This window comes from Ovis aries, chromosome 4, assembly GCF_016772045.2.
Source record: "Ovis aries strain OAR_USU_Benz2616 breed Rambouillet chromosome 4, ARS-UI_Ramb_v3.0, whole genome shotgun sequence".
NCBI lineage: Eukaryota > Metazoa > Chordata > Mammalia > Artiodactyla > Bovidae > Ovis > Ovis aries.
In genome coordinates, this window is record NC_056057.1 from 10,067,633 (window position 1) to 10,094,656 (window position 27,024).

At 36.6% G+C, this 27,024-nt stretch overlaps 1 protein-coding gene across 20 annotated transcripts in view; it reads left to right on the plus strand.

Annotated features, from left to right (window-relative positions):
- Positions 1-27,024, plus strand: part of AKAP9 (A-kinase anchoring protein 9) — a 169,414-nt gene that overhangs the window by 34,875 nt on the left and 107,515 nt on the right. For 11 of the 20 annotated variants that reach the window (XM_060414427.1, XM_060414428.1, XM_060414430.1 and 8 more), the window contains exons 3-9: positions 4,182-4,226; positions 14,565-14,636; positions 14,997-15,167; positions 15,963-16,118; positions 16,778-16,975; positions 19,797-22,172; positions 25,507-25,720. In XM_060414427.1, the coding sequence (XP_060270410.1) occupies positions 4,182-4,226; positions 14,565-14,636; positions 14,997-15,167; positions 15,963-16,118; positions 16,778-16,975; positions 19,797-22,172; positions 25,507-25,720 (3,232 nt within the window). The remainder of the gene's footprint in view (positions 1-4,181; positions 4,227-14,564; positions 14,637-14,996; positions 15,168-15,962; positions 16,119-16,777; positions 16,976-19,796; positions 22,173-25,506; positions 25,721-27,024) is intronic. The other 9 variants (XM_060414429.1, XM_060414434.1, XM_060414440.1 and 6 more) reach the window with 2 other exon arrangements.

The window sequence follows — 27,024 nt, forward strand, 5'->3', positions numbered from 1 at the left end:
CCACAGCTTTGACTACATGGATCTTTGTCAATGAACTGATGTCTCTGCTTTTTAAGATGCTGTCTGAGTTTGTCACAGCTTTCCTTCCAAGGAGCAAGTGTTTTTTACTTTCATGGCTGCAGTCACCATCCGCAGTGATTTTGGATTCCAAGAAAATAAAATCTGTTACAGCTTCCGCTTTTTCCCATTCCATTTACCACAAAGTGATGGGACTGGGTGCCATGATCTTAGTTTTTTGAATGTTGAGTTTCAAGCTAGCCTTTTCACTTTGCTCTTTCACCCTCATTAAGGGGTTCTTTGGGGGCTTCCCTGGTGACTCAATGGTGATAACCCACCTGCCAATGCAGGAGACACAGGTTCGATCCCTGGGTGGGGAAGATTCCCTGGCGAAGGAATGGCTACCCACCCAGTATTCTTGCCTGGAGGATTGCATGTACAGAGGAGCCTGGTGGGCCACAGTCCATGGGTCCACAAAGAGTCCGACATGACTGAACGGTTAAGCACACAAGAGGTTCTTTAGTTCCTCTTTGCTTTCTGCCGTTAGCGTGGTATCATCTGTACGTCTGAGGCTGTTGATACGTCTCCCAGCAGTCTTGATTTTATGTTGTGATTCTTGCAGCTTGGCATTCATTCGCATGATGTCCTCTGAATGTAAGTTAGAGAAGCGGGGGACAATATAGTCTTGCCGTGCTCCTTTACTGATTTTGAAGCCGTCCATTGTTCCACGTGCAGATCCAACTGTTGCTTCTGACCTGCATGTGGGTTTCTCAGGAGACAGGTGTTGGGATCTGGTATTCTGATTTCTTTAAGAATTTTCCGCCATTTGTTGTGATCCACACAGTCAAACGCTTTAGGGTAGTCAGTGAAGCAGAAATAAATGTTTTTTCTGGAACTCCCTTGCTTCTTCCGTGATCCAGCAAATGTTGGCAATTTAATCAGTGGTTCCTCTGTCTCTTTGAAACCCAGCTTGCATATATAGAAGTTCTCAGTTCACATACTGCTGAAGGCTAGCTTGAATGATTTTGAGCATCACCTCGCCTAGCATATGAAATGATCACAATGGTATGGAAGTCTGAACATTTTTTAACATTGCCCGTCTTTGGGCTTCCCTTGTAGCTTAGTCGGTAAAGAATCTGCCTGCAGTGCAGGAGACCCGGGTTTGATCCCTGGGTTGGGAAGATCCCCTGGAGAAGGAAATGGCAACCCATTCCAGTATCCTTGCCTGGAAAATCTTACGGAAAGAGGAGCCTGGTGGACTGTAGTCCACGGGGTCGCAAAGAGTCAGGCACGACTGAGTGACTGACTACCTTCTACCTTCTTTTTCTTCTTTGGGATTGGAATGAAAACTGACCTTTTCCAGTCCTGTGGCAACTGCTGAGTTTTCCAAATTTGCTGGCATATTGAGCACAGCATTTTAACAGCAGCATCTTTTAGGATTTTCAACAGCTCAGTTGGAATTTCATCATCTCCACTAGCTTTGTTTGTAGTGATGCTTTGTAAGATGCACTTGACTTCACACTCCTGGGTGTCTGGCTCTCGGTGCGTGCCCACACCATCATGGCTGTCCAGGTCATTAAGATCTGTTTTGTATAAATCTTCAGTGTATTCTTGCCACCTCTTCTGAGTCTCTTCTGCTTTTGTTAGGTCCTTACCATTTCTGTCCTTTATCATGCTCATCCTTGCATACAGTGTTCTCTTGAGATCTCCAGTTTTCTTGAAGAAATATCTAGTCTTTCTCATTCAATCATTTTCCTCTGTTTCTTTGCATTATTTACTTAAGAAGGCTTTCTTTTCTCTCCTTGCTGTTTTTTGGAACTCTGCATTCAGTTGAGTGTATTTTTCCCTTTCTCCATTGGCTTTCACTTCTCTTCTTTCCTCAGCTGCTTGTAAAGCCTTCTCAGACAACCACTTTGCCTTCTTGCATTTCTTTTTTCTTTGGGATGGTTTTGGTCACTGCCTACTGTACAGTGTTAAGAAATTCTGTCCATAGTTCTTCAGGCACTCTGTCTACTAGATCTAATCCCGTGAATCTATTCATCACCTCCACTGTATAAGGGATTTGATTTAGATCATACCTGAATGGCTTAGTGGTCTTCCCTACTTTATTCAATTTAAGCCTGAATTCTGCAATAAGGAGCTCATGATCTGAGCCACAGTCAGCTCCAGGTCTTTTGCTGACTATATAGAGCTTCTCCACCTTTGGCTGCAAAGAACATGATCCATGTGGTTTTAGTATTGACCATCTGGTGATGCCATGTGTAGAGTTATCTCTTGTTTTGTTGAAGGAGAGTGTTTGGTATGACCTATGTGTTCTCTTGACAAAATTCTTAGCCTTTCCCCATACACCAAGGCCAGATTTGCACATTATTCTGGGTATCTCTTGACTTGTTACTGCATTCCAGTCCCCTGTGATGAAAAGGACATCTTTATTGGTGTTAGTTCTAGAAGGCCTTGTAGGTATTCATAGAACTGTTCAACTTTAGCTTCTTCGGCATCAGAGGTTGCGGCGTGGACTTGGTTTACTGTGATTTTGGTTGGTTTGTCTTGGAAGTGAACCAAGATCATTCTGTCATTTTTGAGGTTGCACTCAAGTACTGCATTTCGGATTCTTTTGTTGACTCTGGGGGTTACTCCATTTCTTCTAAGGGATTCTTGTCCACAGCAGTAGATATAATGGTCATCTGAATTAAATTCACCCATTCCCATGCATCTTAGTTCACTGATCCCTAAGATGTAGATATTCAGTCTTAACCATCTCCTGCTTTATGTCAGCATATTGTTTAGCCTCCCTATAATCATTTTTTCCCCTTTTATCTTTCTGTGATTGATTTTTAGTTTCATGCTGTTGTGATAAAAAAAAAAAGATGGAGTTGATTTCTAATTTCATGCTGTTGTGATTACAAAAGATGCTTAAAATAATTTCTGTCCTCTTAAATATGTTTAGGCTTCAGTTCGGTTCCGTTGCTCAGTCTTGTCCGACTCTGTGACCCCATGCATGGGCTGCAGCACGCCAGGCCTCCCTGTCCATCGCCAACTCCCGGAGCTTACCTCAGACTCACGTCCACTGGGTTGGTGATGCCATCCAACCATCTCATCCTCTGTTGTCCCCTTCTCCTCCCACCTTCAATCTTTCCCAGCATCAGGGTCTTTTCAAATGAGTCGGTTCTTTGCATCGGGTGGCTAGAGTATTGGAGCTTCAGCCTCAGCATCAGTCCTTTCAGTGAATATTTAGGACTGATTTCCTTTCGGATGAACTGGTTGGATCTCCTTGATGTCCCTTGTCCAAGGTTACCATGTGTCTTAGTATGTGGTCTGTCCTAGAGAATGCTTATATGTGCTTAAAAAAGAATGTGTATTTTGGAGACGTAATGTCCAGAAAATATCAATCAAGTCTACTTGTTCTGTTGCGTCATTTATGATCTCTACTGTGTTTTGATTTTCTGCCTGGAAGACCTGTGCATTGATGTCAGTGGGGCATTAAAGTCTTCTATTATTATATTCCGCCAGTTTCTCCCTTTATGTCTGTTTGTATTTGTTCTCTTCATTTCGGTGCTCCTATGTTGAGTGCAGGTATGGTTTGTATTTGTTGAATGAAAAAAATATCTAGGTCTCTTTTTTCACTTGTAAAATTATATTCTTAGACAGTGGAAGCAGTGAAAATTTGGGTTTTCTCCTCGACTCTTCTGAGTACTTCTAAGCTGAGGGAAGCTTGGAAAAGCCACTCACTTCTTACACAAATACCAGGGATATGAGGATGAGGCAGAAATGTTTAAAAATTTTTTGTAATCTGCAACAGTGTTAATAACAATAGAAGTTGGTAATTTTCTTCAAGTTGTTATTACTATTTTTCTAGTACCAAGGTTGATGATTCTTTATATTAAAGAAATTGAACTTTCTTGAGTAATTATTTAGGACTATTTTATTTAAAAGAAGTATAGGAATTAGAAGGGTGATATCTTATTTGGTCCTCTTTCCTTAGAAGTGATTTGTACTATGTGAAAAACCTGTGTGAAAGTGCATCTTGATACTCTTATACTTAGAAAATTGTCTAGTCATAAATTTTAGATGTTATTTCACCATGCTGCTGCTGCTGCTAAGTCGCTTCAGTCTTGTCCAACTCTGTGTGACCCCATAGAGTTTTAGAAAGACCTTAAATAATCAGTTTTTGCTTTCTTTTTTAGCTGGAAAGTGAAATTTCAACCACAGCAGATGATTATAGTTCAGAGGTAAGAATAAGTAGCATTGTGATTAACATTTTATATTTTTAAAAATTATTGCTGATTATTAGTTTTTTATTACTTACAACTCACATGTTTTTATTATTTTTTAAATATAATTAAAATTAGCATAGTGTGATGTAAAAAGCCTGGAGAACTTGAAGTTTATGTTTTCCTGACTTCTTTCTTCAGATTATTAATTAAAGTCTTAAATCTCTTTGAGTAACATGGTCCTTAGTTAGATGCAGACCTTGTTTTAGTGTCTAGGAAAGTGTTTGAAATTGGGTTTTGTTATAAGGTTATAATTAACACAGTAAACCTTTTATAATATAGGCTGTTTTATTTTGTGTAATGTTATTTTACAGATGCTTGAATTCTAGTTAATTATGTAAATCCATTTATGGAAATTAATGTTGCAATAGTGACTTTTAGGTGATAAAGGCTAATGTGGGCATGGGGCACTTTAGGAGATACTTTCCTTATGTGTTAATAAATCTGCTGTTTATCTTTATCCTTTAGACATGATTGTCATTTATTTTTGGTCCATTATTTGAGGACATGGAAAACTTTCTTACTCTGAATGGTTGAACACCTCATTATATTCTATAAGTTTTCTTTGAATGTATTTATTTGATAATTGCTTTATGGAATTTTGTTGTTTTCTGTCAAACCTCGTATAAGTTTTGATTTACTGTAGTTGTCTAACAGAAAAAAAAACGTCATGTTCTTAAATGAACTTAATACTGTTTTGGATTGCTAATGGGAGAAAGAACTGTTAGATTTCAAAAGTTTAAGGTGATTGAAAGCTGGGAATATACTTATTAGTGATTCTTACCAGGAAAATAATTAACCAATGTTAAATAAATAAATTATTTCCTAATTTAAGCTACATAAAGTTGGCTTTATGGGTAATATCTCAGTTTTAAATTACAGGTTGCAATTCAGAGAATCTGCCCTGTGACTTTAAATATGGATCTTAGATATGAAAACATTGCTTTTCTCTTCTATAATAACCTACTTCTAGAGCTTCTCAATTGAAAGTTTAAGATGGTTTGATACTTGAACCACTGGAGACTTTGGGGCAGCCTGCGATTCCGCAAAGTGCATTTTTTTCTTTAGCAGTTCAGTTCAGTCGTTCAGTTCTGTCTTTTGTGACCCCATGGACTGTAGCATGCCAGGCCTCCCTGTCTATCACCAACTCCTGGAGTTTACTCAAACTCATGTCCGTAGAGTCGGTGATGCCATCCAACCATCTCATCCTCTGCCGTCCCCTTCTCCTCTGCCTTCAATCTTTCCCAGCCTCAGGGTCTTTTCAAATGAGACAGCTCTTTGCATCAGATGGCCAAAGTATTGGAGTTTCAGCTTTAACATCAGTCCTTCCAGTGACTATTCAGGACTGATTTCCTTTAGTATGGACTGGTTGAATCTCCTTGCAGTCCAAGGGACTCTCAAGAGTCTTCTCCACACCACAGTTCAAAAGCATCATTTCTTCAGCGCTCAGCTTTCTTTATAGTCCAACTCTCACATCCGTACATGACCACAGGAAAAACCATAGCCTTGACTAGATGGACCTTTGTTGGTAAAGTAAATGTCTCTGCTTTTGAATATGCTATCTTGGTTGGTCATAACTTTCCTTCCAAGGAGTAAGCGTCTTTTAATTTCATGGTTGCAGTCACCGTCTGAAGTGATTTTGGAGCCCCCCAAAATAAAGTCTGACACTGTTTCCACTTGTTCACCATCTATTTGGCATGAAGTGATGGACCGGATGCTATGATCTTAGTTTTCTGAATGTTGAGCTTTAAGGCAGCTTTTTCACTCTCCTGTTTCACTGTCATCAAGAGGCTGTTTAGTTCTTCTTTCTGCCATAAGGGTGGTGTCATCTGCATATCTGAGCTTATTGATATTTCTCCCGGCAATCTTGATTCCAGCTTGTGCTTCGTCCAGCCCAGCATTTCTCATGATGTAGTCAGCATATACATTAAATAAGCAGGGTGACAGTATGCAGCCTTGACGTACTCCTTTTCCTATTTGGAACCAGTCTGTTGTTCCATGTCCTGTTGCTTCCTGACCTGCATACAGGTTTCTCAAGAGGCAGGTCAGGTGGTCTGGTATTCCCATCTCTTTCAGAATTTTCCACAGTTTATTGTGATCCACACAGTCAAAGTCTTTGGCATAGTGAATAGGGCAGAAATAGATGTTTTTGTGGAACTTCTTTGTTTTCCAGTGATCCAGCGGATGTTGGCAATTTGATCTCTGGTTCCTCTGCCTTTTCTAAATCTGGCTTGAACATCTGGAAGTTCATGGTTCACGTATTGCTGAAGCCTGCCTTGGAGAATTTTGATCATTACTTTACTAGCATGAGAGATGAGTGCAATTGTGCGGTAGTCTAAGCATTCTTTGGCATTGCCTTTCTTTGGGATTGGAATGAAAACTGATCTTTTCCAGTCCTGTGGCCACTGCTGAGTTTTCCAGATTTGCTGGCATATTGAGTGTAGCACTTTCACAGCATCATCTTTCAGGATTTGAAACAGGTCAACTGGAATTCCATCACCTCCACTAGCTTTGTTTATTGTGATGCTTTCTAAGGCCCACTTGACTCACATTCCAGGATGTCTGCGTCTAGGTGAGTGATCACATCATCATGATTATCTGGGTCGTGAAGATCTTTTTTGTACAGTTCTTCTGTGTATTCTTGCCACCTCTTCTTAATATCTTCTGCTTCTGTTAGGCCCATATCATTTCTGTCCTTTATTGAGCACATCTTTGCATGAAATGTTCCCTTGTTATCTCTGATTTTCTTGAAGATATCTCTAGTCTTTCCCATTCTATGATTTTCCTCTATTTCTTTGCACTGATCACTGAGGAAGGCTTTCTTATTTCTCCTTGCTATTCTTTGTAACTCTGCATTCAAATGGGTATGTCTTTCCTTTCACCTCTCTTCTTTTCACAGCTATCTTAAGGCCGCCTCAGACAGGCATTTTGCCTTTTGCATTTCTTTTTCTTGGGGATGGTCTTTATCCCTGTCTCCTGTACAATGTCACAAACCTCCGTCCATAGTTGATCAGACACTGTCTATCAGATCTAGTCCCTTAAATCTATTTCTCACTTCCACTGTATAATCATAAGGGATTTGATTTAGGTCATGTAGAATGGTCTAGTAGTTTTCCCTATTTTCTTCAATTTCAGTCTGAATTTGGCAATAAGGAGTTCATGATCTGAGCCACAGTCAGCTCCCAGTCTTGTTTTTGCTGACTGTGTGGTGTTTCTCCATTTTTGGCTGCAAAGAATATAATTACTCTGATTTTGGTGTTGGCCATCTGGTGATGTCCATGTGTAGAGTCTTCTCTTGTGTTGTTGGAAGAAGGTGTTTGGTATGACCCATGTGTTCATGGCAAAACTGTATTAGCCTTTGCCCTGCTTCATTCTGTACTCCAAGGCCAAATTTGCCTGTTACTCCAGGTGTTTCTTGACTTCCTGCTTTTGCATTCCAGTCCCCTGTAATGAAAAGGACATCTTTTTGGGTGTTAATTCTAAAAGGTCTTGTAGCTCTTCATAGAACTGTTCAACTTCAGCTTCTTTAGCATTACCGGTTAGGGCATTGACTTGGATTACCGTGATACTGAATGGTTTGCCTTGGAAACTATTTAGAGATCATTCTGTTGTTTTTGAGAGTGCATCGAAGTATTGCATTTTGGACTTTTTTGTTGACTGTGAGGGCCACTCCATTTCTTCTAAGGGATTCTTGCCCATGGTAGTAGATAAAATGGTCATCTGAGTTAAATTCACCCATTCCAGTCCACTTTAGTTCTCTGATTCCTAAAATGTCGATGTTCACTCTTGCCATCTCCTGTTTGACCACTTCCAATTTGCCTTGATTCATGGACCTAACATTCCAGGTTCCTATGCAATATTGCTCTTCACAGCATCGAACCTTGCTTCTATCACCAGTCACATCCACGACAGGGTGTTGTTTTTTCTTTTTACCAAAGTGAATTTTTTATAATCCAAGTCATGACAGATCTGACCATCAAATACATGCCTATGAAATTTGTTTAAAATTCGTATAGCCATTCCCTCATAGTGGGCTAAGAAAATAAAATGTAACTTTTATTAATATAGATTCAAAACTGAAGACTTAAAAAAGTGTGATTTTCAGGTTCTTTATGAAAATCTAAACTAATAATATTGAAAATTCTTATTACTGTGGATTTTTGCCTAAATATTTTACATTTAAAAAATTGGTGGGAATTATGATTAGGTCGAGAATAGTTTATTGAAACTGTATATCTGATACCTAGTAAGTATGATGTGTTTCAAAGTTAGGTAAAAATAATTTTAAATGTAAGTCTTACAGATAAAAGTTAGAACATACTGAGCATGTTTCAACAGTAAGAACTATATTTTACATACATATGTATAAGTTATTTTATATATTTACATATGTATTCAATAGGGCTTCCCTGGTGACTCAGATGGTAAAGAATCCACCTATATGCGGGAGACCTGGGTTCAATCCCTGGGTTGTGAAGATCCCCTGGAGGAAGGCATGGCAATCCACTCCAGTATTCTTGCCTGGAGAATCCCCATGAACTGAGGAGCCTGGCAGGCTCCATGGGGTCTCAAAGAGTCCATGGGGTCTCAAAGAGTCGGACACGACTGAGTGACTTAAGTGCACAGCACATAGATATTACATATATACGTATAGTTATATACATGAATATACAGTTGCACTCATCTCCCATGCTAGTAGGGTCATAGTTAAAATCTTGCATGCCAGGCTTCAGCAGTATGTGAACCAAAGAGCTTCCAGATGGCCCAGCTGGGTTTAGAAAAGGAGAGGAACCAGAGATCAAGTTGCCAACATTTGCTGGATCATAGAGAAAGCAGGTGAATTTCAGAAAAACATCTACCTCTGTTTCATCAGCTATACTAAAGCCTTTGACTGTGTGGATCATAGTAAACTGTGGAAAGCTCTTAAAGAGATGGGAATACCAGACCATCTTACCTGTCTCTTGAGAAACCTGTGTGCAGGTCAAGAAGCAACAGTTACAACCGTGTATGGAACAACTAATTAATTCAAGCTTGAGAAAGGAATATGACAGTGCTGCCCGCTGTCACCATGTTTGTTTAGCCTATACACTGAGCACATCGTGAGAAATGCCTGGCTGGATGAGTTACAAGTTGGAATCAAGATAGGTGGGAGAAACATCAACAACCTCAGATATGTGGATGATACCACTCTAATGGCAGAATGCAAAGAGGAACTAGAGCGCCTCTTAATGAGGGTGAAGGAAGAGAGTGAAAGAGCCAGCTTAAAACTGAACTAAGATCATGGCATCCAGCCCCATTGCTGCTGCTGCTGCTGCTAAGTCGCTTCAGTCGTGTCCAACTCTGTGTGACCCCAGAGACAACAGCCCACCAGGCTCCCCCGTCCCTGGGATTCTCCAGGCAAGAACACTGAAGCGGGTTGTCCAGCCCCATTACTTCATGGCAAATAGAAGGGGAAAAGGGGGAAACAGTAACAGATTTCCTCATTTTGGTCTGTAAAATCACTGTGGATGGTGACTGTAGCCATGAAATCAGAAGACTATTGCTTCTTGGCAGGAAAGCTATGACAAACTTAGACAATGTGTTGAAAAGCAGAGACACCACTCTGCTGACAAATGTCTATATAGTCAAGGCTATGATAGTCTTCGCAGTGGTCACATACGGTTTGAGAGCTGGACCGTAACAAAGGCGGAGTGCCGAAGTATTGATGCCTTTGACTTGTGGTGCTGGAGAAGACTCTTTAGAGTCCCTTGGACTGCAAGGAGATCAAACCAATAGATTTTAAGGGAAATCAACTCTGAATATTCATTGGAAGGACTGATGCTGAAGCTCTAGTATTTTGGTCACCTGATGCCAACAGCCAACTCATTGGAAATGTCCCTGATGCTGGGAAAGATTGAGAGCTAAAGGAGAAGAAAGCGTCAGAGGATGAGATGGCTGGATGGTGTCACTGATACAGTGGTCATGAACTTGGACAAACTTCAGGAGATGGTGAGGGACAGGGAGGCCTGACCTGCTGCAGTCCATGGGGTCTCAAAGAGTGGGACACAACCATGTGACTGAACAAAAGCAATATACGTGAATAATTGTGCACATAATATATACCAATTCATACATATATATATTTTTTTAAACCAAATTTTCAGGAAAAGTTACTTTTACTGTGTGACCAGTCCTCTGATACTTTTTCTGATGCTGACCACTAAAGCTCAGTTAGGTGATTTATAGTTTGAGAAAAGTTAGTGATTTAGAAGTTTACATTGAAAGATAATTATCAAATAATCTTTTACAGATTTGAATCATAATCCTTTCAATATTACCCATTTGGGGCCTCAATTCATAATGGATTATACTTTGAAAAACTTACATATTTTAATTTGTCTATAGAATACAGTAGAAAAATTCATAATCTGTGAAACATTTGATGATGTCATATCAAGATTGCTAAAATGGATACTGGCTTCAATCCATGATCCTCTGGACTAGTTTTAGGTCTAGCCACTTGATTTAATTATATTGGACTGATTTGACCGAGAATTTCAAGGAAGTTCTAATCCATATTCCCTGTGTTAGAAGACAGAAAAATCTTCAGTAGTTCAGTTTTGTAAACTAAGGAATACACAACATGGTAAATTAAATGCATTTCAGTAAAAAATAAACCAAGGAATAAATCTCACATAATACTCTTCATATTAGAACTCTTAGAGATTACTTCTGAATTATACCCCTCAAAAATGAAATTCCTTTCTAAGCAACACATAACTACACTTTACAGATTTGCAAAGTTTGATAATCTTGGCTGCTTTGGTTTGCATTTGATTAATTTTAAAATTTCAAAACTGTATAGTTTTAATCATAAGACACATAATTATGTTGTATTTTGTCTAAATATCACTGTCATTTTTCTGCTGCATAGAGAAATAAGGTAATATAAAAAGGCAGCGGCTGTGGAGCCCAGAAAGTGTGTGTTTAGATTTCTGATCTCTGAGCTGTTTGAAGCTGGATACCTCACTTAAATACAGCTTCCTGTATTTATTCCTGTATTTCCTCTGAAATACAGCTTCCTTACCTGTAAAATGATGGAAATAGTATTTATCTCATAGGGTTGTTTTGAGGGTTATTTGGTGATCTTAATACAATATTTGATACATGAAAAACAATCAGCAAAAGAAATTTTTTTACAGTGCTTCAAAGGAAGTATGCTTTTCTTCATACTAAGTTTGTAAGAAACAAATGAATTTTTTTAAACAAATTATTCTCAGAAGGATTTCAGATTCCAATTATATGTTTAATTAAAAGTAGCTTGGAAATTTTATTTTGGTAGATATGGTATGTGCTTAATGTTCTTGACTTGTATGATTAGTATTCTCCTTGGCTTAAAAAATGGATTCAGGTCTAGAAAGCATTAGTCAGATAATTTATCCTATGACCTACCTAAGATCTGTTCTGTATTAAAATATATTCAGTTGTGTATACTAGCGAAATCAGACTAAATGGAAAATGCCCATTTTACAAATTAACTCAAATTATACATAATCTTTTCAGTTCTTGGAGAAGGGACATTTCATATCTCAAATATCATATTTACATAAAATATTTTTATTGACAGCCTTTGAGCAGGGTTATTTGGGAAAAGTCAGAAATGCTACAGGCAATACATAGAGATAAAACAAATAAATATGCTTTGCTGTGTGTAGAAAGATGAAATGATAGGAGAGCATACAGTCTCATTATGGATTTCATTATTCAGATTCCATTATTCAGTATTTCTTAACCAAGTCACTTACATGGCTCATGACATTTTTGAAATAACTGACTGGGATTGGAGATATAGACTATAGCCAGCCATTGAGTAATGTGAACTTAGCCTTTCAACAGCCTTTCAACTTTGACTTGGATTTCTGTCTTTGTTTTTTTTTTAACTTCACCATTTAAAAAATTTTCTCCCTGCCTGCCTCTACTCTATTATGGTATAATGGACAGTTTAAAACTGTGTTTATTGAAAGTGTACAACGTGGTGCTTGATACTTAACTTTGAATGAATGATCTTAACCTCCTTAGTTTCTTGGCTCTAATCCAAAAGTCAGCTAGGCATACTGAAGTCCTGTAATTTTTATGAACTTTTTGAACTATCAGATTCTGTTTTTTATTTAAACATCCATTATTCAAATTTTTGTACACACGTCAGATTAAGTATAAGAGTAAAGTATTAATCATCAATAAAAGATAAGTTATTCTTCTGTTTTTGAACTGATGTTCCCTGAAAAGTTTCTGTGTGAAGAACATAGTTATAAGAGTGATCTTTCCTCTGAGTTTTTTCTGAATAGCAGTATATTTAGGAAATGGTACCCTATAGAACATTTTAAAATTTAGAATGCATCTTATGTACTTTCCCAAATCTTCACATTGTCTAGACAGGTGGAATAAGTTGTGAATTCACCAAGACTATATTGGTATAACCTAAAGGTTAAATAATTTTGACAGATGCCACAATGAAGAAGGACATTAAGAAAAGTTATTATTTTTTAGTTGAAGGAGTCTGTTCATCTAATCTTCATGTTTCAAGTTATTGATGTACTTTGATATTATGGCTTACAAGGTATTGCTTTAAAAGGCTATTGTAAAGGATGAGACAAATGCTCTACCCTTTAGGTACAGTGAAGTAATTATCTAGATTTAAAAACATAATAGTTCATTGCTATTAACGATCCTAATATTCTGAGGAGTTTTTCTGTTTTAACTTTGAAATATGGTTTGTTTTAGTTTAGTTCTGGTGTATAATCTTTTATTACCCATTTACATGATACTGAAATTTAAAAATTATTGGCAGAATTTTTATATTTATTATACTAAGACAATTAAGTTTTGAAAAGTCATGTAGTGTTTTATGCATAGAAGCCAGTGCATATGAGTAGCTCAAGTATAAAATGTGCTCAGCTTACAGAAAATTTCGGCTGAATGTTGGCTATGTAGAATGTTTGTATATACAGTTAAAATGAATGGATAACTAATTTATGTGATAGTGATATCATCACCACTTAAAGGAATATCCTTTGCTTAGTATGATATTTGAAAATATTCATAAAATCCATTTAATTACTCTGTTACCCTAAAGAAAAAATTTCAGTAGACATTTATCAAAGCGCTGTGTAACGGGTGGGGAGGAAGGTAGAAGGTAGGTTCAGATTGGGGGAGACACGTGTATACCTATGGCCAATTCATGTTGCTGTATGGCAAAAACCATCACAGTACTGTAAAGCAATTATCCTCCAATTAAAATAAATAAATTTTTTAAAAATCAAAGAAAGCTAGTTGAAATTTAGATGAATTTAATTGAAAGTTATCACAAGTGATTTTATTAATAATCTTAATAGAGTTAGTACTGCTGTGTTTTGATAGTTTTCACAATTGCAATAATGTGTTGCCATAAAGGTGAATTTTTTTAAACTTTGGTTTTGTTTTCTGAAATTATCCTTGGTGAAAAAGCAAAGGAATCAGACTTTATAAAGAACTCTTAATTAGGATCATCCCCCCTTTTATAGTGTTGTGATCCATATAGATCTAATCCTAATTCTAGGATACGCTATGTATTTCAGTATTAAAAGCTTCATAACTTGGATTCTGTCACCATAGAATGTGAAAAATTAAGATGTAAGCAAGAATGAAGTTCAGTTGTTTGCTGTTAGGGGGAAAGTAGGGATTATTGAATAGATTAATTGATTTGAAATTAATCGGCCTCCAGGTCGGCCTCAGAGACCTATTCTGTCAACTTTCTTCCTCCTACCGCAAAATGTCGGTGATAGAGGCATTTGTATTGTGGAGAGTCTCCACGTCTGTTAGAGTTGGCAAGGCTCTCGTAGTACCCCCAGGCGAAAGTTCTTGGGGGGGTTTTCCTCAGCTCTTCGTCTCCTCTTCCTTCTTCACTTGCTCTCCAGTAGACTTAGACCAGTAAACAGTTTCACTTTTAAATCAATAGGGCTTTATCAAAAACCAATTATTCACATGATTTTAGGTGTTTTGTAGAGGAGGATCTGGGACAGAAGAGAAACTGTGCTTAGCGCTTTAACTCACTTAGATGGAAATGTGTATAGCACAGTGTCATTTTCACTGTGAGCACTCAAATGTATGAGGAGTCAGTGGCATTTGAAACAGGCAAAATGTTTTTTAGATGTTTAAATTTAATCACTGTGTTTGTTTTTGCCAGTGTGGCATTTTCCTTAGGCATAAGAAAAGCATAGATACAGTGAGCACAAATCAATTTTAAGCTTTAAATAAAATTCTAAAATCATAATATTTCAGGAAATTGTTTTTGTACAGGTAAATGGTTGCAGTTTTGTGGTGAGAACAGGAAAGCCTACAGAATTATTAAGGGTACAGTATTTAAAACTACTTATGATACTAATGTTTCATTCTATTTAAAGCTGGTTACTAACAAAGCTTTTTCCTGCATGTATTTCTTTCTGTGTGTGATTTCTAAATGCTTTTAATGTATAACAAAACAAAATTATCCACCTTTTGTTGTAAAACTCAGTTGTAACAGAATTTGCAGATATCTTGTTTTTGCTCTTGAGATATTTATCACATTAACAACAAAGTAGGTTGTCATGTTGGTAAATTCCCAGGTGATGAGTGATGTTTAAAGTGGACTTTGCTGTGGGATTCAGTTTTTGAATCTCTTTTCCTGAGAAAATGTTGCTAGTACTGAATTATTTAAAATCTGGGTTGGCATAGGAAGAAGAATTTGGTGTTGATGATTCTTATTCTGAACATGGAGCACAATACAATCAGACCCACCTAGAGATGATGGAAAGTGAATTGGCTGGGAAACAACATGAGATTGAAGAGCTCAACAGAGAACTAGAAGAAATGAGGGCTACTTATGGGACCGAAGGACTGAAGCAGGTGTGTTTACCTTATGTGGCTTTTGTTTCGTTACTCACAAAACAAAAATAGGAAATTTGAATGGTAGTATAGATACATTCTTTAAAAATGGGATTTTTAAATTGTGACTTAGAGTCATCTCGTGATATTTGTCCTTATATATATCATAAACAGCATTGGTTAAAACTAGTCCATTAATAAGCCTAAATATAGCATAGATATTTTATTAAACTTAATGAGTTAGCTAGAATGAAGTCACTTCAATATGGATGGATATTTTTGTAGTCAGCCTGAGAGAAACTTATATTGTAAACCACATCAATACACTATGACTTAGACTCATTAAACCTGTCAGCAGGTCTTTGTAAATAACTTCTTATAGTTAAAATGACATCTGTTAGTTTGTGGCAGTCATTTATGAAAACAAGGTGAAGTAGGACGTTGAAGGGGACGACAGAATATATTTCAGTTTCACCTTCTCTAGAAACAAGTAAGGCTTAAGTGTGGCTATCATGGTAATACCTACAAACACTGGAGCATCCCTAAATATAAAGACACTTGTCCTTCTAGAAGTAGATATATGGGTAAGTCAAATCTAATGTGTTTTGTTCCCTAGTTCAGATAATCTTTTTAGAGTTGGTTTGGAAGTAAAACTGATTGCAAGATAATAGCTTTCAAATATGGAAAAGATTGCTTACAAATTGTAATAATTCTGCCAGTGCATTTTGAATATCTTATTTTTGAAGTTACCTGTGCTAATATTTAATTTTTTGTTAAATAAGTGTAGCAGTTTTAATTTTCACTGATGTTTTTTAGTTGCAAGAATTTGAAGCTGCCATTAAGCAGAGAGATGGCATCATAACCCAGCTCACTGCTAATTTACAACAAGCAAGAAGAGAAAAGGATGAGACAATGAGAGAATTTTTAGAGTTGACAGAGCAGAGTCAAAAATTACAGATTCAATTCCAGCATGTAAGTATTACTAGTAGAAGAAACTTTATTAAATTTTTAATAATGAATTAAAATTTTTTTCTCATACTTTGTAGAACAAATATAAATTTCTTTAAAGGTCATGTTTGCTTATGTAATGTGTTATGTTGAGAAAACTGGTAAATACTTGTTATATTAACTAGGAATTTAATTCATACTTCTTGAGCGGTTTTATGCTATTAGTTTCTTTATACTTCTTCCTTATCTATATTTTAAAATCTTATAAGTTTGATAAGGTGAATTTTTGCAGAAATTAACCTGTAGTTATATCCTTTATCTAAAGGATGTCTGAAGTCATACCCTGGTGTGACTTTATTTTAGTTAGGTTCTGGAATGTAACTTCATGAATATATTCCATTTACCTTTAATAAGATTCATAGGAAACTAGTTGTATTAATCAAGGTTTCTGATGATGAGCAACAGAAAATAATTTGAGATAAAGGAGGAATCTGTCAGCTTAGATAATGTACCCATACTTATTTGATCAGCTATGGAAACGTGTTGGCTGGAGTCTCAAACCTCTGAATCCAGCACAGTTCCCAGAGAGCAACTATTAGCCGAGCAGCACCCACAAAGGATGTCCATTCCTTGGTGCACTCGTTTAAGAATTTAATATTTTGGGGTTTCTTTATATTTTCAAGTTGCAGGCAAGCGAAACTCTGAGAAACAGCACGCATAGTAGCACAGCTGCAGATTTGCTACAAGCCAAGCAGCAGATCCTCACTCATCAGCAGCAGCTGGAAGAACAGGACCACCTATTAGAAGATTATCACAGAAAGAAAGAAGACTTCAAAATGCAAATTAGTTTCTTGCAAGAGAAAATTAGAGCATATGAAATGGTATGTTTATACACACACACACAGACACACATACATACCTACATGCACACACACATATCATATAGATTTGTTTTACCCTTTCCACTGTATTTTATTTTTTAATTTTATTGAAGTATATTTGACTTACAACATTGTGCATATCATACAGATTGTAATATTAAATCCTAAAAAGATTCTGGTAGATTATAGCTTGTTTAATTTTCAAAAGAGACATGAAAGTCAAAAGTGTTAGTGACTGGTCTAAAGGTAGCACCCCACCCCCCTCCTCCTAATTGCGATTCAAACCCTATTGGGCTAGCGCAGAGCCAGAAGTTTTTACAGTACATTCCACTACTGCCTGCCACCTCCATCCTCGTTGTCTCCTTCCTTGTTCTCTCACCTTGCTCATCTTGTTTGACATCATCTTAGCTTGAATCATGCATGTCCAGCAGCTTAAATTTTTTACCACTCTATGCACTTCTACAAATGACTGAGTATTGATTTTGAAGTTATCTGTAAATTTAAACAAGTAGGCAGGTTCACACATTTGGAATCCTTGAATAATGAGGACAGACTATACATACAGTACAGTATTTTTTATAAATTTAGGGAGTTCTTCTGCAGGATGTTGAGAAATTAGCACAACGAGACTACTGTTTGGATAACAATAAAAGTATTAGGTATCATTTGTTTTTGTTTACTTGGTATCAGGAAATACTCAATGCATCTTACACATATTATATTATCTCATTGAATCATCACAACAATCTTATGAGGTAAATACTGTTATCACCCCCGTTTTTCAGATGAGGAAGTTAAAGCAAAGCAAGATGAAGTAAATTGCCCAGGTATACAGGTAATACATTGGTAGAGCCAGCTTTCAAATCTGTGTAGTCTGATTCCAGAGACTGTTGCTTAGGGAAATTAGAAATGTACAATTTTAAGATACTGAAATTATAAAATATACATGATTTACAACCAAAGTAATTTAAAAATCATTATGTAGATGTTTATAGAACACTTGTTTTGCATCAGGCTCTTGCAAGAGATAGTGATGCTTAAATGTGCTTTTTTCTTCACTAAAACTCATGGTATGCAAGGCACCCCAAGACAAGGCTAAGTATGGGTAAAAAGTGTTTTGGAAATTCTGGGCAGGTCTGGCTTCATAGGGAAGTGATTCAGGGTAGGCTTAGCAGGGAAGTGATATTTGAGGTAAGTCTGTAAATAAGAACAATTCCCTTTCATTGAATTTTGTTTTCTTCATAATTGGTGCAATATATGACACATAGAAGCTCTTCAGTACTTATTTGGTGAACGGTGAATAAATTATGAATCTGAACTGATAAGAGGACATTTTAAACAGGATGGAGTGTGCATAAAGACCCAGGTTGAACCATGTTAAAAATGTTTTATCAGCGTCAAAAAATAGTTTGATTAGAAAGCAATTGTCTTTGAAAATGAGTCTTTCCAGGAGGTAAGAAGAGAAAGGCAGTTTAGACCTAGTAGACTGCCAGAAGGTAGTCTAGGCCAGAAGGCTCAGTATCAATAATAAGGCATGGTGACATTGACGGGATATGTGATACCAAGCCAAAGCCGATTAGGCTATGATAACCTCCTATGTCCATCTGACAGTAGGAATGGCCATGTCTTTGGACTGAAATTCTTACTTCTGTTTACAGCAGCCCCCTGCCTTGCTTTCTAGGTTAGGTGTGACTTTCCCAGAGGGATTAGGATTCCCAAAGTCACCTGGTACCTTGATTCTCTTTCCTGAACCATTCTTGCATGGGCACTGCCACTATTCCCCTCTCAGACTTTCTTTTTCCCTAGGCCTTGACATTCTTTTTTTTTTTTTAAAGGTAAGTTACCACATCCATTTGAGGTGCCTTTAAGTCCTCTTGACCTGGGGCTTTTGTCTTCTGAAGGTGATTTTAATTACTTAAGTATATTCTGACCTGTAAATTTTACTGTTTTTTCTGTCCTTGGGACAGCAGCCCTAACCACTCAGGCAAGTAAATGACAGAGACAGAACTTTGTCTCCAGGGCTTCTACTTGACTGTCTCATGCTGTGACACTTCTGTGAGTGACTGGGGACATGCCTTGGCATGTGTTCTGGGTTTTGATTCATCTGCAGTTCCAAAATAAAGTCCTAAATCAGAACAGGGGTAAAAAAACATCCGTCTTGCTTTCAAATTTCTGTTTACCCCCAAGATGTAGAATCAAATTGATATGCTCTAAATGGCATAATTGTCTTGCGTGTCACTTGCAATTCAGCCACTTAAGCGTGGCAAATCCCTGAACTTGATTCATTTAGCCTTAGGAGTGAAGTTAAGGCTGACCTTTAGGAGCCTGTTTTTGTTGTTTTACTCTTTTCATAGCACCTGCCCACCAAACCTTCAGGTCACTAAAATACTGTGTGGGAAGAACCTTGATTTTTTTTAGGATTATGTCTAGAACTGTAAAGGGTATGTAGTCCTCTTGCAGTTGTAAATACCAAATACTTAGAATGTTGATCAATTAATAAGAAAGAAAATATAATGGTTTAGACATATTTTGATCCCACTAAATTTTTTAATTAAAACATTTAATCATAGCAATGCAAGAAAAATTTCTTCCCCCCAAGAAGACCAACATTGCTATGATATTTGCTCATAGGTAGTGTTGGCTACACAAGTCCTGTGTCTCATTGATGTAAGAAAAATGAAGGAGCAGGCTTAGCCATTAGTTTTTATAGAATAATGTAAAAAGCAATTTTCTATCAATTTTTTTGGTGATGGGGTTAAGGGGTATAAGTAACCAGAAACTAAAAATGCCATTTTTATGTTTTCATTTTTTCTTTATAAAGGAACAGGATAAAAAAGTAGAAAACTCAAATAAAGAAATACAGGAAAAGGAAGCAGTCATTGAAGAATTAAATACAAAAATAATAGAAGAAGAAAAAAAAACTATTGACCTAAAGGATAAAGTAACAGCTGCTGATAAATTACTGGAAGAATTACAAGAGCAGGTTGTACAGAAGAACCAAGAGATAAAAAATATGAAATTAGAACTGACTAATTCCAAGCAAAAGGAAAGACAGTGTTCTGAAGAAATAAAACAATTAATGGGGACAGTTGAGGAACTTCAGAAGAAAAATCATAAAGACAGTCAATTTGAAACAGATATCCTACAAAGAATGGAACAAGAAACACAAAGAAAGTTGGAACAACTCCGGGCAGAGCTGGATGAGATGTATGGGCAGCAGATAGTACAGATGAAACAAGAATTAATAAAACAACACATGTCACAGATAGATGAACTTAGGACACGACATAAGGGGGAGCTGGAGAATGCTCTAAGATCACATCCAAGCATTACAGTTAATGAAGATCAAATAAAGTTAATGAATATGGCAATAAATGAACTGAATATAAAATTGCAAGATACTAACTCTCAAAAGGAAAAACTCAAGGAAGAAATAGGAGTGATTTCAGGAGAAAAGTCTGCTCTCCAGAGACAGCTGGAAGACCTTTTTGAAGAACTGAGCTTTTCAAGGGACCAAATTCAAAGGGCTAGACAGACAATAGCTGAGCAAGAAAGTAAACTCAGTGAAGCATACAGCTCCCTTAGTACAGTGGAAGATTTGAAAGCTGAGATTGTTTCTGCTTCTGAAGCCAGGAAAGAACTAGAATTAAAGCATGAAGCAGAAGTTACAAATTATAAGATAAAGCTTGAAATGTTAGAAAGAGAAAAGAATGCTGTATTGGACAGAATGGCTGAATCACAGGAAGCTGAGCTGGAGAGGCTGAGGACACAGCTCCTGTTTAGTCATGAGGAAGAACTTTCCAAACTGAAGGAAGATTTGGAAATTGAACATCGAATAAATATTGAAAAGCTTAAAGATAACTTAGGCATTCACTATAAACAGCAGATAGATGGCTTACAGAATGAAATGAGTCAAAAGATAGAAACCATGCAATTTGAAAAAGACAATTTGATAACTAAACAGAACCAACTGATTTTGGAAATTTCAAAGCTAAAAGATTTACAGCAGTCCCTCGTGAATACAAAATCAGAAGAAATGACCCTTCAGATCAACGAACTGCAAAAAGAGATAGAAATACTCAGACAAGAAGAAAAGGAAAAGGGTACACTTGAACAGGAAGTTCAAGAATTGCAACTTAAAACTGAATTATTGGAGAAACAAATGAAGGAAAAAGAGGATGACTTTCAAGAAAAATTTGCACAACTTGAAGCAGAGAATAGCATTCTTAAAGATGAAAAGAAGGCCCTTGAAGACGTGTTAAAAATACATACTCCTGTTAACCAAGAAGAAGGGTTAACTTTCATAGACTCCACTAAGTCCCAATCCAAAGACTGTAGCTGGCAAAAAGATATAGAAATACTTACAGAGGAAAATGAGGACCTCAAAAAGCAATGTATTCAGCTAACTGAAGAGATTGAAAAGCAAAGGAACACTTTTTCATTTGCTGAAAAAAATTTTGAAGTTAACTATCAGGAATTACAGGAGGATTATGCTTGCCTTCTCAAGGTAAAAAGTGATTTAGAAGACAGTAAAAATAAGCAAGAAGTGGAGTATAAAAGTAAGCTAAAAGCACTTAGTGAAGAGCTCCATCATTTGCAAAGAATAAACCCAAGTATAGTGAAAATGAAAAGTTCAGTCTTTGACGATGACAAGACTTTTACAGCAGAACCATTGGAAATTGGTGAGGTGGTTGAGAAAGACACAACAGAACTTATGGAAAAACTGGAGGTAACCAAGCGAGAAAAGTTAGAGCTGTCAGAGAGACTGTCTGATCTTTCTGAGCAATTAAAACAGAAACATGACGAGATAAGTTTTCTAATGGAAGAAGTTAAATCTTTAAAGCAAGATAAAGAGCAAGTTCTATTGAGATGTAGAGAGCTAGAAATCATAATTGCCCACAGTAGGACAGAAAATGTAAATGTGCGTGATGTCCATTCAAGCTCTTTGAAAGATGGAGTTTCAACTAGCAGGGATCCTGGAGGGTCAGTTCCTAAAATAAGTAAAGATTTTGGTAAAGAATCAAAAATAACGGAGGTAAATAAAATTCCTTTTGAAAATATGACTCTGGAAAAAGAAAGCAAACAACAGTTTTCTGCTCACTTGCCATCAGTGACAAATGAATCATCACTTGGGACTGCTGATCCAGGTGAAAACCATAAACTTCAGCAGGAGCTCAGCGTACTTAAATCAGAACAGGTATGTTTACTTAACGTGTATACACTAAAGTGTACATTTCGTACTGAAACTTTTCATCTTCATACAACGTAAATTAACCTCCTTACAAGAGAATGAAAATTAACCCTGTGATGTAATTCTCACTTACACCTATCATGTACATTTCTTTTATCTGTTTTTTGTTAAACCATGTTACCTCTCTTTTAGTTAATCTGCTCAGGAAATAGAACACATTTTCTTTGAAAAAGCAAGTTTAAATAACTTTGCTGAGAGAGCATTAAAATAATTATTTTGTAATATTTCGTTGCAATTCCAAAGATTGGTTTCAGAGTCTCCTTTTGTATTGGTGTTTTCAAGGTTAACTGAAGATTAACTCTTAAAACTTTTTAGTACTTCATGTAGTTGTTCAATAGTTATGAAACTCTATTTCCCTGATAAAAAGATATTGATTTAAATCCTAGTTTTCTCAAAGTCTTATTATACCTAAAGGGGAAAAAAATATTAATTCTAAATACAATTAAAGAATACATATAATGAGTAATACTAGATCATTCCTGACAGTTTATATTTGATAGACACTGAAATTAGAAATAGCAGGAAGATCCCACTGGGCACATTGTATAATGGCGTTAACTAGAGCTTTATGGGTGTTTCTTCATTTCTAAACAAGTATTTATAGAGTGTCTTGCCAGGTAGTAATACAGTGATGGACAAGAGTAAGAATTGGTTCTAGCTCTCACAGAGCATATATTTTAGTGAGGGAGGCAGATAGCAAATGAAGAAGTAAGTAGAAGAGTTAAGAAATAGTGATGTTTTATAAAGAAAATAAAAGAGATAATGTGATAGAGAATGGTGGGTAGTCATTAAATAGGGTGGTCAGGAAAGGGGTCTAGGAGGAACTGACATTTGAACTGCCATCTGAATGACAGTGAAGAGTCTACCACAGGAAAATTAGAGCAACTGCGATGGCAGGAGATAAGTTTGAGGAACAGAATAAAGACCTGTTTGGTTGAGTTTGAGGGAAAGAGAGGGGAAGAAGAAGAGTTTGAAGAAGGAAAAGACCAGATCTTGGAGAGCCTTACAGACTTTGTAAGAAGCTGAAATTTTATCCTCTATATAGTAGGAAGCCCTTGGAAAGTTTTTTCTTTCTGCTTGTTAATAAATGTGCTCATATTTATGATCTTATATCAGATTTTACATTTTAATAACCTAAATAGTTAAGTTCTGCTTATATAACTGTTAATGCTTTATTAAATATCTGAAATTGTTTTCAAAACCATAATTAGGTTTAATTTTATCACTCTTAAAAATGTCAAAAGATCATTTAAAAAATTTTTTTAAAGGCATTACTACGAGAGGACCCAAATTTGAAGTTGTCAAAATGGTCTGATTTTTCTCACTAAAGCGATTATTTTTTTCTAACTGAAGACAATTTCAGTGACATTTAGATACCATCTCCTTGATGTTAACTTCTATAAAGTAAAGAGACAAACGCAAAAGCTGTCCCTGACATACACATCACTGCTAAGACAAACCCCCTTAGGGATGGGGAGAACAGTGAGGTGTGTGTTTATGGAACGAAGCTCATGAAGAAATTGAGCAACAGTTTACACAATAGTAACACCAAAGAGCAATCTAAATGTGCTTAGAAATAATACTACAGCCACAGAAATACTTCTACTAATTGGCTAATAAACATGAAAAGATGCTTTCAACATTATAAATTGATATAACAGTGAAATAGCATTTTATACCTATCAGTTTGATAAAATAAGGTTCACAATAAGAAGTGTGATGAGGATGTGGGGAGATGAGTATTCACCTACATTATTAAATATATCAGTGTAAAATTGTGTATTTGCATAAAAAATTTTGCTAAAATCTAATATTGATGCAGTATACATGGTCTACCATGTAGTGTTTACATTTCTACTGGCAGTGCGTGTGGTCCCTAACCAGCAGTGTCAGCATCACTTGAAAACAAGTTAAAATCCAAATTTTAGGGCTCACACCAGGCCTCTTTAGGTAGAAGCTTGGGGTAGGGGCCCAGAAATCTGTTTTAATAAGCACTCCAGGTGATTTTGATTTGGGCTACAGTTTTGAGAATCACTACAATAGAGCAGGGCTTCCAAGGAGGTGCTAGTGGTAAAGAACCCGCCTGCCAGTGCAAGAGACAAGAGACACGGGTTTGAACCCTGGGTCAAGAAGATCCCCTTGAAGAGGGCGTAGCAGCCCACTCCAGTATTCTTGCCTGAAGAATCCCGGACAGAGGAGCCTGGCGGGCTACAGTCCATAGGATATGACTGGTGCGACTTAGCACACATGTGCATTAGAGAAACATTATCATATATGTACAAGGGCATATATATAAGAATTTATTGCAGCATTTTTGAAATATCTAAAATTTGAAATAATCCATTTGATCTCCAAAAAGGAAATGAACAAATTGTAATATTCATATATATAGCACCAAGTTAAAATAAATTTATGTGTATCTCCATGGAAAGATCTCAGAAGCATATTGAATGAGAAGAGTAATTTGCGAAATAAATGCCATTTTGCACCATTTATGTAAATTCTTTAAAATGTAAAATATATGCACTGTTTATAGATGGATTGAGAAATGAGAGTGTAAGAAGTGAACTGGATTTGCAGCAAATTTATGATCAAATTTATATTATGGTGGCCTCTGGGGAAGAAAGAATGGGAGCATGATAGATTAAGTTTTATCTATATTTCATTTCTAAACCAAAATAATAGGAGAGAAATGAATAACAAAGATAAAATGATTGTATTTATTACTTTGTGATATGTGTACATAAGTGTTTATTTCATTATTATTTGCATTTCTCTATATTTGCTTATTAAAAGTCACTCAGTTGTGTCTGACTCTTTGCGACCCCATGGACTCTCCAGGCCAGAATACTGGAGTGGGTAGCTGTTCCCTTCTCCAGGGGGTTTTCCCTACCCAGGAATCGAACCCAGGTCTCCCACGTTGCAGGTGGATTCTTTACCAGCTGAGCCACCAGGGAAGCCCATATTTGTTTAAAAATGTTATTTTTGAACAAAAATGAAAGATCAGGCCATCCTAACGTTACCAAATGTCAAACTTTACCAGGAAGTGATGAAAATATTGTGTTATTTTCCTTGAAAAAGTTGTTCCTAGGTCAGTGCAACAGATTGAATGAGAAAATAATTTCATGTGAGAAAAGTGACATTTAATTTTTTTCTCACTCAATTATAGTTTATAATTTCATGTATCCCCCCCACCCGTAATGGGTATATGCAAAAATAAGTTAAATTGTTTGATTAGTCATTTTAAATTGTTCTAACCTGCACATTAATTCACTTTAAGAATGATTTAAGGCTCCAGATGGAAGCCCAACGTATATGCCTGTCTCTGGTCTATTCAACTCATGTGGATCAAGTTCGTGAATATATGGAAAATGAAAAACATAAAGCTCTTTGCAGTCTTAAACAGGAGCTTATTTCTGCTCAAGAGGAAAAGATCAAGGAACTTCAGAAAATACACCAGCTAGAGCTACAGAATATAAAAACACAAGAAACAGGTAAATGGTTTCTAAGAAAATTCTAAGTAAGTATCACTTAGAGCCCGCCACTTCGTGATTCTGTTCTTAACTTAGACCCCATGGAGGAACATGACTGGGAGTTCCCAGTTCTAGACTCATTTGTTCATACAATCATAGACTGTATGTGTAAGTGCTTGAGAAGTTTAAAAATCACTGAATTATTTTCCCCAAGAAATCAACAGTCCTGTGGAAAAGCAATATAAAATAAACTCTTAGAAAACAATAGGAAATTTTCTATGATGGAAGAATAAACAGAAAGAATGGAGGGAGAGAGGAGAAAAGTCTAATACTTCCTGGAAGAGTGAGGCAGTAGGCAGGAGTAGGGAGGTTGGAACTTTAGGAAAGGAGCTTGAGTCTGAAATTTAGAGATGTGAGATGACATCCGTTTTGGAGAATTGAGAGTTCAAGGTGTGTGCAAAAGTAGTGAGGGCCAAAGCCTGTCAGCAGCTGGATCAGAAATGGTTTCATATACCCTGACTGAAACATGTTACCCTTTATGCTGTTGGTTGTAAGACCTAATGCAGGATTTCAAATAGAGGAACATAGTAAGATTTTTATTTTAAGATGACATCACTGGAGCAAATTAAGGGAGGTGATAAGTGATGTACTCAATGGACATGAGTTTGAGTAAACTCTGGGAGTTGGTGATGGTCAGGGAAGCCTGGTGTGCTGCAGTCCATGGGGTCACAAAGAGTTGGACACGACTGAGCGATTGAACTGAACTGAACTGATAAGTGATGGAAAGACCAGTTAAGCAGCTTTGGCCGTTATTCTGTTAACATTAAGATGTTGAGCTAAAATGTCATTGGAAGAAAAGTTTGAGTTAAAGAGGTGGGTTGTAATCTGCAGTTAGTATTAGCAGTAAGGGGGAGGAATTGAGAATGATCCCTGAGTGTCTACTTTGAGTAATTGGATTGATGGTGACTCCAGTCACGAGGAGTAGATTTGTGGGAAAAGTAGTGTATTTAGCTTGGAACATTGAGTTAAAAATACTTGATGAGTTTGGAAAAGTGATACCTAGTATGCAATGGAAAAAAGGCTGAAACATAAGGGGGAAGTTTAAGTTCAAGATAAAGATTTGTAAGTCAAGAGATCATTTGAGGCCAAGGACAAGAATGAGACTTCTTGGAAGTCTGTAGAGTGAGCAAAAAGACTAAGATGGCACTGTTGTCAGCAACAACATTGAAGGAACCTTAAGTGGAAGACTAGTTGCAGTTAACTTTTATCTTTAATAATTATTCAGTTATTCAGTTAATTAGACTTTCTCTGTTCAAGGTATCTTT